Here is a 13,893-nt window from a genome sequence, read left to right as displayed (position 1 = left end):
GATTTCTAAGTAATACATGCTTTCAAATACTCAGCACATCAGTTATGGTTTTCAAATTCAGGAGAATATCTTGTCTTCAGAGCTGATTATCCCAGTATTGCAGTTATGTCAACTTGCTCATACAGAGTAACATAATCTGGATATAGCAAAACATCTTTACTGCAGAAAATATTTGTTAACAAGATGATGCTGTTAGAAAACATGATTCACATTCATGGTTCAAATGTTGTCTTATGGAACTTAGTCACAGATCAGATGTGTGCCAGCATGGCATAGTCCTAAAGATTAACCAGCAGAAAAGTCCTTTTTGTAGAAAATCGCCAGTTTTGTCACACTCTTATTTTGCTTCCTATTTCCCTCCAAATTTCAGAAAATTAATGAGATCCCAAAATTAGACTGCAACAAGAGCTATATAGATGAAAAAGACATACATTAATCTCTTTGGAATCATCTTCATCTATCCTACTTGGCTTCATTTTAGTGTAGTCCACTGGCAAGTCCCAGCAGTCACCCTCATTCAGTTGGTAACACCGGTTGTTCATCACGGCTTGTCGTTGTGGGGACATTGGCTCCAGTGGGGTCAAAATGGTGCAGCAACCATCTCGCTGCCTCTGCTTGTTCATGCTCAGATCCAATGTCCCATTTTCATCGACTTCCATATCAGGATTCTGTCAAAAAAGGAAAAATATTGTTAATTCAGCTTTACCCTGGCAAACTGCTACCTCTTCTTCAATCTGATTGCCTAGCAGAATGATAAAATGCTTTTCCATTCCTGTATAGATTGTAAGCATTGAGCCCCCTCCTACACATAGCATGATGCTGTTACACAACATTAATGCTGTTAAAGTAGATTTCTTCCTGAATGGCGAATTTGATATTTGGGGGGAAAGGAGAGAGTCTTTAGTAACCTCCCTGCCACCCAGTACATAGGTGCAAAACATGATATATAAAAGAGAAAGCTCTAAATGTATTTTCTTGCCATTGTCTTTGTGCTTTTGATTCATTCTGTGACAGGTGAAGTAACCTGTGAGGTAACATCTGCGCAATTCTTGTTTTCAGTCCTGGCATCTGGGTGATTAGAGAAACAAAAACCAGCTAACATTAAATAATCTTTGTTTCTTTTTTTCTTTTACATTAGCAGTCAATGCTTGAATAGATAATGTCAGAAAATTAAACAGGGAGGTAGGGTACCAAAAGAAGTCCTTTTGGATACCACTTTTCAATGAGGAAATGCATTTAAGTTTCACAGTTCCTTCCCTGCAGATGAACACCTATTAACAATTCATGTATCTATCTTGATAATAATTTGTGACAATTTCTGTGACACCCGGTACTGTGAAAAATGGGACAAGTATGGTGCTTTTTTACAGAAACAAACAAGTGCTGTCTATTATATTAGATAAGGAGAATTTAGATATCTTACAATGAACACAAAATTTAAAAACTAAGGATAGATAAGATAAAAATGCCCATAGAGAATCCCTCATATTTCCAAAAATGATGTGTTCCATGAGAAATTTGGTTTCAAAACACACGTGAATCTGACTGACTCCTTGTACGTCTGGTGACTTCCTTTCTTCTTGAGTAACAACAAAACTGCAGGAAACCACTGTGAATGCAAATCTCTCTTTCTGAATTACTGCCTTTTGTTAGAGTTTATATCTAATTGCTGCTATCCAGCTAATTTAATTTAGAAAGTATTTGTTTATCTCCTCATTCCTTCAGTCGTAATACAGGGACACATAAGGAAAGAGGCCCTTTCTGGCTTAGATGCAAAAGATTTTTAGCTTTGTATTCCAACTTCTCCCATCCTACTGAGCAGAGAACTGCATTTATTTACATGCCAGAAAGAGATTTCCCTCTTGAACAGCATTAAATAAATTAATACAAAAAGCAGCATTTGAAAACAAAGTCCATTCTGGCTTAGAGCATGATTATTACTAATACTTACAGCTAGAGGTTTAGTTTGTTATGAATGATCGTAACATGAGGCAGTTTTCACAGTAAGGGAAAGCAGACCTTTGTCTATAGGAGTAGAACAGAACATGTCTGCCAGCTCAAAATCTCTCTACAAGCACAATAAAAATGTTTCCTCTGCACTGCATCTGTCTGCTCAGCCATCTAGTGGTCTCCTGTAGGCAGCACTGTCCTGTCTGCTTGTTCATGTTAAATACTCATTTTTGAACAGCTATCAGAGCCAAAACTCTTAAGTTAAAAATGAAATCTCCTAAATTTTTAACGAATGTTAATAGTGCACTGTTTTTTTCTTAATGTGGGAAGTTTAATGACAAAATCTTTTATTTGTATCTGTATGGCCATTTTATAATATACTGAGGCTCTATGAACATACAGAACATCAGTCACTCTGCAAGACTGTTATGCACATTTTAAGTCACCTGTACTGCTGGATTTGTTCATTTCAATTGTATTATGCATTGACTTAAGAACTCCGGTATCACAGACAGGCAAGAAATTGTAACAGATTTCTCTGCACAAGAGAAATCTTACAAGCTTAGGTCACATTTGTGACTTTTAAATGAAAATGCAGAGTTAAATCTTAGTCCTTTTTCCAAATGTATGAACCACACTGCACTTTGCAGAAAAAACAACATTCAAACAGTAACGAAATGAATACCTTGGATACTTGAGCAACCCAAATATCTTTTATAATTATAGTAAGAGACAAATAAAGGAGTACATGGTACCTGTATCATTAGTTTATAAAACCATCATGGTTTCCTGCGATACTTGTGAAAATTTGTATCTTTCCTTTTTTTTTTCTCCCTGCTTTAGCAGAGCTGCCAGATTATGTTAATTTTCAGGGAAAAAAAAGGCAAGATGTACTAGGCAAGATGTACTAAAGATTTTCTCTCTCTATCAGGGCCACAGAACAAGTACAGTTAAGAGAAATTCCATCAAGAAACAGATTTACTAGTTTTTACCCTTGCACAGAGATCCTGAGGCTTAGTGGAGAGGTTCTGAGGCATCTCTCTGCAGCGGGTGGAGAGATTCAGAATAGCAGTAGCAGCCATGTGTGCTGCCTCCATGTCATGAGTATAGTCAAAGCTGCTCTTGCTGCAGGTACTGCTGGCACTGCTGCCTCCACCACAACTCATATTGCTGCTGCTGCTAGGGGCATAACTGCTTGTTGTGCTGCTGGTTGGACTTGAATTCTTACAGTAGCGTTTAGCTGTGGGAAGAAATACGACAAGGATGACTCAAAAGAAGGAGCATTCTGCATAAGTGAAGAGGAAAACAAACTGCTGGAGGTGAAATTTATAATGAGGAACAGTAACCAATGCCAAAAAAAAAAAAAAGCCCGCAATAAGAATGATGGCTGTATTTCTTGATTTCTGTCTGTGAGTTATATATGCTACATGTGTGAGATCATATGAAACAACCTCCTGTAAAAATCTGCATGACATGATTATGAATTGTTCTGACAAACAGGCTGGATTTATAAAACAATAAAAACACAGAAACACTGCTTTTACCCCACATATATAGTCAGACAGAAGGTACAATCTGCTCAGCTCATTCATTTTTATTAATGACGGGCAATGTAACACTATGTGACCTTTCCCTACTCACATGAGGAGCTGTTAGTTTAAGGCCTAGAACTCCCCAGAGTACTGGAGATAAACCCACTAGAAGGCTGATAAGCTTGGCCTCTGGGCCACACAACCACCCAATATCCTCAAACACCTCATGCTTCCTAAAAACTTTATTTCCTCCTATACCACAGGCAAATGTTACGGCACCGGCCATCTCAAAGACATGAGCACAACAGGAGAAAAAAAGTGGTTGTCATGTGTTAGTGTTACCATGACTTGCATAAAGGCAGAGGCAATGGCTGTTTAAATGGCAACAGGTACAAATGAAAAATCCCCTGCTCGCCCTTCAAACAACTTGAGCACCTATAACTCTTCATAAAGCCAGTAAGGACCAAAGCAGCCCTCCCTGCTCCCACTGCAGGCAGTGATACCCAGATGTTTTCTGACTGACACAAGCCACAGGTGGTCACAGAAGAGCCAAAGCACTGACAGTGCTCATGTCCAGCCTATCTAAACTCAATGCAGCACTGTTGCTGCTTTTAAATAATGCTCCTTGTAGCCAAAGGTATTACAGCAGTAAGGGAAAGCAGCCCTGCTAGCCCACTTATTTCCCCACCCTCTTCCAAGATGAGCTGTTTTAAAAGAGCAAGAAAGTGTGAGCTCGTCTCCAAAATGTAGAAGTTTATGTATTTTCAGAAAAAAATAAAAGTCAAGGTCAGAGGATACATCCATGCATATTACAGCAACTACTTTCCCTTAAGATGGAAATGTATACTGCAGAGATCATACCTTATAGCACAGTTAACAATAACCAACTAGCATGCTGATTAGAGAGCAATACAAAAAAGGTCAGGCCCTAGACAGAGCTCTTCCATGATGGGCTCCATTTAAATGCCAGGCTCCTCAGTTGTATTTGTCTGAACAGACATACATATAATAATCTGCTCCCATGAGCACAGCCCATCTATGAACCGTGGGCTGCTCTGGTAGGCAGGCAGGGTTCAAAAGAAGAATCTGAAAGCAAAATGTCTCTGCTAGAGCTTATGTCATCTTCCTTTCTCTAAAAAACTGAAAAAAAAAAATCATGGCGTTATTTTTACTGCAAAGGAAATAGTGTTTCACTTAAATCATAACAGATGGAGTTTTCTCAGGAAAGCCACATAATGCACAGGGTGTGATTTTTTTTAAGTGAAGTGAATGCTAAACATTCATCACATTTTTTTTTTTGTTTTGAACACAGAGTAGCACTACACTAGCAGGCTATCCACTAATAATAAATTTGTGAACTGTTCCTTCAGAGTTTCATTATTAACATAGTAGTCAGTGGTGGTCATTAAAAATTTAGCATTTATCCATTGTTACTTTGCTACAGTATCCAAGACACTCAAGAATTTTCCTATATTTAAGGAAGCAAATAATTGAATAATTCAGTTTCCACTGTGTTATGCTAACACAGCAAGAACCCTGTACCACTGAACTTGCCAAATTAGAAGTATCTTTCAAAAATCATAGAACAAATAAGACTTCTGTCATTTTCAAAAAGTGTTAGTTTTGTTATAGCAGATCACATTTAGACAGACATAAGAGACATATTACATGGGAAATTATATATATGTATGTATATGAGAATATGTATTAAAGAGAGGGAGGGAAAGAGTCAGCTTTTATATATAGGACTAACCATCAGAAACTCATGCAGACTCTGATACGGGCTCCTCTGTGGCCTTGGTCAAACTACATTATCCCTTGAATTAATTTCTTCTATGAACAGAAAGTTGCTTCTAAATTTGTGTTGTGATTCACTTGTAAAACACTTTGCAGATGTAAAGTGCTATAAGCGTGCTACACAATTATTAGCATTCAGATTACCAATAATTTAAGCAAAACTTACTTAAGAGAGAAATGGCCATGGTTATCTTAACTTTACTGTAGCTGTACATTTGAAGATGAGTCACATAACCCAGACTGTTCATTTCACATTAGCTTTTCAGGAGAAAAAAAGATCATCAATTTATAATTAATCAAATCAATCTGTTCACTAATGAAGGGAAAGCTGCACTGTTTCAATACCAGATTGTTCTGCTTGATACAATGCCCACCCCTGTGGCACCAGGTTTACGAAGCTCTGCAGTCCACCTACGCTTTGTAATCCAGAGTGAAACCAAATGTGAAGAATACCTTCCCCATTAAAAACAGACACATGTCCAACCAGCTGCACACTCAAACTGGGCTTCCATCAGATATACCAGGGAGGGCTGATTACAAAGAACCTCTCAAAGTTGAAAGGCTTCTCTTACTAATTAACAGTGGGGGAACAGGAGTGATCCCAAACATAAAAAGACAAAACAAAGTATTTGGAGTGGAATTCAGTTCTGCCCAGACACCTTCATCCCCAACATGGTCTAAATACTGAATGTTTTAGTAAATTAATTACGGTTTCAACACCTTTTCTGACTTGCACAATCAAAGATTCATCTCACCTAATTTCAGATACCTGACCCAGTCATTATAGGCTTCCTATACAAGCAGTGGAAAAAAAGAGAAATTTTCAGGCCATGATTCACCTGACCAGTTTTAAATAAGCACTTCAGGAAAAGATGAACTGAATCAGAGAATTATCTATCCTTCTTGAATCTGAAAGGGGTGCCAAACTCAGCTGTCGGTGACATTATAAAACTCTGGATTTGGCCAGATGAATCCCACTCATAACATTTTTTCATTGTTTTGATAGAATGACCCAGGCCTATTGGTGGGATGACAACTATTCCTGCTGTCACCTAAGCAACTGAAAATGTAGCCTCACCACTTCCTGCCGTGTCCAGCTTTTCTTATCTTTACTGCTGTACACCATAAGCCCAGCATCCAATACACTATGAAACTGGTTTCAAAGGAAAAACAAGCCCAAAAATAAAAAAATTCTCATGAATTGTTAGATCACACTACCCAACAATCCAAACTATACATTTTCTGTTTGTGTTTTAGTAAACCATACTGTAAAAAATACCAAGGAAGCAATTCAAAGGAGCTATTTATGTTCATGTCACTTCCAACTGTACACTTACTGAAGATAAGTGAACATTTTCACTTATGATGAAAGTACTGTACTAGCTGACAATTGAAAAATAATTGAGATGTGAAGCTACTGCTTTTTCATTTCCTTAAGACTACGTCACTCAGATAGCCAGAACTAAAGCACTGTTTACCTGTACATTCCCCCCAGAGCCTCAGATGTACTTTTGGGTTTTTCAGGATGACTTTTCAGAAGTCTGAATCTACTTTATATAAACATGCTTTGCTGACATAAGTAATAGGTGTGCTCTCTGGACCTCCATAAAGTCTTTAGTAGCAATAATAATATTTTTATACACAAATAAAAATTATCTAAAAATACTGTGAAGTTTTTTTGAAGTGGCTCTTTTAAGTGAAGAGTCTCTTCCTGAAATCTCCTTCATGTTCAGTTATTTACAGTAACTGTCAGCAGAATTCTTGTTCCATTGAAAGTCAGTGCCAAAATGCTTTAACAATTTCAGTGTGCCCAGGACTTCACTTCATCATTCTAAGAATTCAACTGATTTTTCTGAGCCAATTTAAGCCAAATATGTTGGAGTACTCCTGAAATTCCAGAGAGATGTGAATCCTAGAGGTTTCATGAAAATCACTAACAGGGAAAAGAAAAACACAAGCCAGGACCTACCTCTGGGACCATGTTGGCAGGTCTGGCCAAACAGCTCACACATCACTTGGAACCAGGAGTAATGTGCACTGCCTGCAGCAGAGCCAGGACTGTGGAACAAAGCCACACAGCAGCCTTTGTCTGGCAACCAACCTGCTCCAGCTTTAATGGGCTTCCCTTGCTCTGAGGGCACAAGAGCCCCCTACACTTGCTATAGCAGCATGAAGCACATGTATGCAGTGTTCCTCAGCCCCCTCTGGCCCACATTACTGAGCAGTGATGCAGTCCAATAGCCAAGAAAAATTCCTATTTATATCAAAGGAAGATGAGTGTGCATAAAGACAGCAACCTATATCAACACAGCTTTTTATTATTTAAGGCCACTGTACACTTGTGCTTAATGTTACATGTATTTTCAAATTCTGGTGATTTGGGAGAAAAGTGAAGTTCATCATCATATATGGAAAAAGGAGCCTTAAATGAGAAAAATACATATCAGTTGCTTATGCATCAGTAATTTATCTGAAAACAAGCTTTTTCACAGGAACCCCAGCAGTATCGTGATGCTTTCCTTTCTGCAAGAGTAGACAGAATATATATATATACAATATTTAATACCTAATTTACTTTATACTAATGTATACTGATTTCCTTCCTAACCATAGTTACAATTAGTGCTTTACTTTTAATTCTGTTCAAGCTCTTATTCTGATAAAGACAAATAAGATGAAGGTATGAGGAAAAAAAAGCTCTTTTACTAAAAAAAGGCTTGTTTCCTATCACAACCCTCTTCCTTTCTGCTACAGTGTAAGAACATGTCTGTTTATTCTATGAGAAAGGAAGATATCCAAAATATCAAACACATAAAGGCAAGAGCTGTAGTAATTCTCTCTTTCTTCACTTAACTACCTTTAAATGTCAGTCTGTGTTCAGGCAACAGCTAAATTGTTCTGTATAGTATGTTTCTTTTTGTTTTCTTAAACAAAAAAATGTGACACCTGCCTGAAATTTTTCCTAGTAGTCACTGAGTAGTATCAAATATTTCAACCAAAAAATAAATTGCTAGTGTTAAAAAAAAAAAAAAAAAAAAAAAAGGCATGGTTTAGTTCTATATATAGATATACATATGCATGTGTATATATATATATATATATATATGTACACACATATATAATATATGCATACATAAATGTATTGTTCTGAAAAATTCCGGATGTCTTCAAAAGCTACAATCCTTCTTTATCCTGTAGTTAATTTTCTCCCCTAATAAAAACCCCTTATCTGACTGATCCCCATCTATTGTCTTCTCCTGAACTGATGCTCGTATCAGCCGTCTCCTAAACATGTTAAGTACAGTAGGTTTTCCAGAGAATTCAACCAGTGTATTTGTGAGGACAAAATAAGCAAAAATGCCTCTTGAAGTATGTAGCAGTGATTTCCTAAGTGCAGTGAGGCCCAGGTTCTCTACTTCCATATCCCCACAAAGCAAATATGTTATCTTTCTGGGTTACCTGAACTGCTGCATGGAGGCGAGAATCCTAACTTGACCCTTGAGGCCAGGTCTCCCAGACAGTAACATAAGAACATTATCTCTACTACTTAGCTTTTATTGCCATCTCAATGCATCCCAGGAGCACAATAGCTGGAGATGCCTTTTAACAGTGCAACAATCCTGAAGCAAGCACCGTATAAAACAACACTTTTTTGAAAAGGCCTTTAAAATAACTTACATATGATAGCATTCCTCATAATACTGTATGAACATGAAAACATGTCTTATTTGTATGATGTTTACATATACAACAACATGATTAACTGCAAACTTGTCTCTCATGTATAAGAGTGTGCACCTCCTACCATCATATCCTTTGGGGGATATATCCCTGGATTGCACCTTGGGAGCTATGGCTCTCTTGCCATAGGCATGGTTGTCATAACTGTTATATTCAAACGAAGTCTTAGAGTATTTCTCTAGTTCCTTGGCCAAGTTGGAGCGGGGTGTGGTGGTGGGGACATTGTTTCTGTAGCCATACTGAGGGATCTCCAATTGCTTAACAAAGCACATGGGCCTAGAAATTAAAGATATGTACAGTTTGTTAGATGCAGTTCAGTTTACTATGTTTGTGCATAATTTATAGTTCAGATTAGAAAATCTTAGTTACTTCTTGTACTCAAGAGACAGCAATATATTATTGCATTTCCTTAGTTTGGTTATTTTCAGCAGACAAACAATATTTATTTCCTTGAATAAAGCCTAGACAAAATTAATTCTAATACTACTGAATGTATCCTGCTGCTAAAAGTATTTTAAAATTCTATTTTAAAATACTTCAGGGTTTCCCTTTCCCTATGTAATTGCATCACATAGCAAACATTTTTTCTTTTGGAAGGTGAATTAAAGAGGGGCAAGCAGACTGGCAGAAGAAGTTTGGACAAATTCTTTAAATATTGAAAAGAAAAAGTAGATCTGGAAACTCCACCTAATAGATGGAATTTCCTCCAAATTTCTGCCAGCAGAGTTGTATGCTGTTTTTCTCTGTGCTTTCAAAAGTAACTATTCCTGTTTCATCCTTCAATATACAGATCCATGTTCATCTTGAGAAGAGTCTCAGAAGCTCTGTTGATTCTAAGCTGCTGCCTTGCAGGTCCTGCTCATCCTTAAACACAAGGTTCTGGCAGGAGCTGTGATTCCTGACACACAGATGCACACCTCAGGGAAGGTCCTAAGAATGAATACAAAATAAAACTGTTTCATTTAAATATCTCTTTCATTTAGGATGAAGGAGAACAGTCAGAAGAAGCTCTGATTGATGTTATTTGGCCATTTGAGAAACTTGTGAAATCTCAGTGAAAGAAGGCTGCAGTGAACTCCACTGTCACACCATCTTCTGCATGTGGACACAGAATTCATCAGCTCAAAGCAGCAAATGAAGGTCAGATCCTGCAAACCCTACTGATACAAGGAAGCATTACATGACTGGGTCCTAGGAAGCAGCTGCTACACAATGCTGCATTTAGCAGGAGGTGAGGATGATGAACAGCACACCTGAGGTGCTTCTGCTGGAACCAAGAAGCCTGTAGACTTTTTTTTTTCCTTCTTTTTTCTTCTATTTTTTTTCATTGCATTTATAACCAGAGGAAATGGAAGGAACAATCATAGGAACATAAATTCAGTAAAGATCAGAAGTACCATCATGCTGACTAACAAAGTGAAATGTGATCAATAGTAAGAAATAGGTTTTGAATATTATATCATGTTTTTCTGAATGAATTTATTTTCATAGAATTTATTCAAGATATTTATGTAAAGCTCACCCAAAAAATCGTATTAGTCATACTATTCCCTTTGATTTATGTATGCTCATTCCTTTAGATGCTTCTACCTCACAAAATACATAGGCTTATTTACACAATGAGCTGATATGAATAATAGTTTGGTCCTGTTTCAAGATCATCTATATTTAGCCAAAAACCTGCAATTCAGATTCTTAACATTATATGCAAATCCAAAATTGATTTCTTTTTAAGTAAGAATTTTCAAATGCAGGTATGATGAAAACTGGGATGAAAACAAATATTCAACATTACTCTTAAAACATCTCCATCAGCCCATCAATTGCCTGTATGCAAATATTACAAATAGCTGCCAAGTTTGTCTTAAGTACTTCCATGACTTAAAGGTAAAAGGGAAGCAAGAGACAAGATGAAAGAATTATCTGGGTTGTCTATAAAACCCAAAACACAAGGCAGCTCACAAGTGAAGTTAAGCCTGCAGAACAATCCTAGAGAGTTTGCCAGCGAAGTGGATGCTGCTTTTGAGCAGTTGCCTTCTATGGCAACTGACTTCAGTGGTTTCTCTGTAATAAGCAGTGGTAAAAGCCACTGCATTTTTGATCTGTCTGCTTCCATCAAGTGAGAAACTGTTTTATTCCCTCAAAGAGTGAAGTTTTTTTACTAATGGGATTTGAAGAACTCTTCTCTAAGAAATCTCTGTGGGATGTTGTATGCCAAGCTGTGCAAACTGAATTAGGGGCAGTTAAGATAAATCCCCTCAAAAGCAATCTGTGGAAGGGGGGCATAGTCAACAAGAATGACGAAAAATCTTCTGTAGATGTGAGCCATAATTCTATGTTCCCAGCTTCATGGAAATGCTGGTTTTTGAAAAGACCATCAAGATTAGATGAACTTTAAAGAGAATATTCAAAGAATGGTGTTGATAATGCAGTATAAAATTTTAAGTAGCCCAATCAGTTCTTAAACCTAGAAGACAGCTGAAGACTAAGAAACCTATGGGATAAGTAGGAAATTCTGGGAACTAAAGCTGCAGCACTTCCTCCACACTCTTTGAGGCAGCTGGGAGGGATGTACCTATCCCAGCCCACAGATATTGCAGTATCCATGGAGAAATTCTGCAGCTTTTGGGGCATCATCAGCATAAGGCTGGTAAAATCATGCAGAAGTTTGATTGCTTTACATGCATCCTTCACACTTCAGCTCCTTAGAAATATTTTTTCCACCCACATATCTCAAAAGAGGAGACAATAGGACAAAGCTGGATACAACTTCAGATAAACGCAGAATCCTTCATGGATGAAGAAGAGAAGTATAATCATATAAAATTGGTTCAAACTCCTTCCCATATGAAAATTTAGGACAATTTTTCTCTCTTTCTGTCCTTCCTGGCAGAGAGTGGGGGGAACAGAGACAAAGAACTAAGACTGATGTTATTTTGGAATCTAAGCTATATCTGGTACTTTTCCAAGTGTCCTACCAAAAGGTGTACTACCAGTTTGGTAATGCACATAGGGCTTCTGGTTTAATTTAAACTGATATTTACTAGTAAAAGCCTGCTGAAAAAACCAAGACTTACCGGTAAATATTAGTTTATTCCCAAAAGATACCAACTTTTTTCACACTGTTCTTAGACTTTGCACTCCAGCAGTCATCTTTACACCAAACAATGCCTAAGACAAAAATGAGCTTTTCAGCTTTACATGTATTTGCCAAAATAATTACCAACCCTCCCCCATGAAAACTGAGTGGGAAAAATACACTGTGAGAATTGGATCCAGAAGCCCTAATTCTAACTCTTCTTTAAAGGAGATATATATGTATATACAATGTATATAAATATAAATTCTCAGATTAGGTGAATGTGTGATGAATTCTGCATAAGAATAAGTATTATAGTGATTTCTAATACCTTAAAACCCGATCTGATGCCTGGTTTGATTTTGACACATCACAGTTCTGATGCTTCTCTTGAGCTTTAGCCAGTTTCTCTGCTGCAGCAATAGGACATCCAGAGAGGCTGCAATTACAGAAAGGAAATTTAATTGTCTTGTCCTGCATAGTTTCACATTATAGCACTGATCCAATTACTCCTTCTCCTCCTTAGCCAGCATCAGGAAGAATCTGAAGGAAAAGGGTTTCCAAAAATGCTTTGGTCATGTGTATTTTCTCTAAAATAGACTTCCTTTCTTCTGCTTTCAGAGTTGTATGGTAAGTCTTACATCTGCTCTTCTTCTCTCACAGTACATGGGTAGATTATTCATGGATGTCAGCCAGAGAACATACCAGTAGGAGAGGAGAATATAAACTGGAATCTACTGTGCAGCTGTGCTAGCAGACTTGTGACCTTTATGCATCTACAAATGTTGCCAATGAAATGGCTCCTGAAGACAATTAAATGACAACACTATATAGGCCAAATGTTGTGCTGCTTCACACCTCATTCAGCTCCATTAACTCCAATCCTTTTGCTAGGCATATAAACGAGAGCAAAATTTTGCCTTGGATTGTTAAATCTGTATGTCAACTGTTAGTGTTTGTTCATGAATTTCAGCCACTAAAGTATGCTTTCTAATAGTAGATGATGCAAAATCAAAAGCACTTCTGCACTGGAAATTCAATTAAATTTGTGAATACTGAACTATTATTGAAGTGCCAATAATAAGTCTGATTCTTATGGAAAAGATGTAGAACTGTGAAAAATAAATATATTGATACCAGCAGATGGTGCTCTTAGTGAAGCTGTAAAACCCTGTGACCTGACATTGGAGGGGTTCCTTTCCCTGTCATAGTCTATTGCATGCTTATGTGACTGCAGCTCTCTGTGCTCTCCACAGGAACAGAAATTAAAATGAAAGGCAAATCAGTGCATTCCCAGATGTTCCCTCCTTTACAGGAAATAAGTGGAAAAAAAAAAAAAAAAAAAAAAGTGAAGTAGAGAAAAATGCCCCAAAAGCTGCAGAAAGAGGTGAGCACAGAACTGCAGAGTGCTCCCCCCTGCCCGTCCTCACTGCCCTAGTTCTGCAGAGGGTGAGGGAGCTCTGTGCAGTCTGGAGCCATGCCAGGGGGCAGCTGCGCTCCACTGACATGTTCTTCCTCAGATACCTCAAATATTCTAGTGGATATTCAACCAGAAGTGAATGCTGCTTCAAGCAGCAGTAATTCCCATACAGCCTTCTCAGAGGTTTTTGCTGCATCTACTGGCAGCATCACTGCAGAGAAGGGGTACCAGAGCTTACTGCAGAAAGGCTGGTACCCACAAGAGTCTTCTGGGGGAAATGCAGCTGATATGAGGGGCTGTAGTAACCCAGAGCTTGACAAGACTGAATGTCCAATACCTGAACTCCCTTAAGCCTTCATGCTACAATTAAAAGT

At 37.8% G+C, this 13,893-nt stretch overlaps 1 protein-coding gene across 10 annotated transcripts in view; it reads right to left on the bottom strand.

Moving 5' to 3' along the window:
- The window catches only part of MYT1L (myelin transcription factor 1 like), a 303,376-nt gene that overhangs the window by 60,185 nt on the left and 229,298 nt on the right, over window positions 1-13,893 (bottom strand). For 9 of the 10 annotated variants that reach the window (XM_066314864.1, XM_066314863.1, XM_066314867.1 and 6 more), the window contains 4 exons: window positions 12,431-12,538; window positions 9,085-9,296; window positions 2,943-3,190; window positions 432-668 (listed from right to left, as the gene is read on the bottom strand). In XM_066314864.1, coding sequence (XP_066170961.1) covers window positions 432-668; window positions 2,943-3,190; window positions 9,085-9,296; window positions 12,431-12,538 — 805 coding nt within the window. The remainder of the gene's footprint in view (window positions 1-431; window positions 669-2,942; window positions 3,191-9,084; window positions 9,297-12,430; window positions 12,539-13,893) is intronic. The other variant, XM_066314871.1, reaches the window with a different exon arrangement.

This window comes from Sylvia atricapilla, chromosome 3 (assembly GCF_009819655.1).
Source record: "Sylvia atricapilla isolate bSylAtr1 chromosome 3, bSylAtr1.pri, whole genome shotgun sequence".
In the NCBI taxonomy this organism is placed as follows: Eukaryota; Metazoa; Chordata; class Aves; order Passeriformes; family Sylviidae; genus Sylvia; species Sylvia atricapilla.
This window is presented reverse-complemented; position numbering and strand designations above follow the sequence as displayed.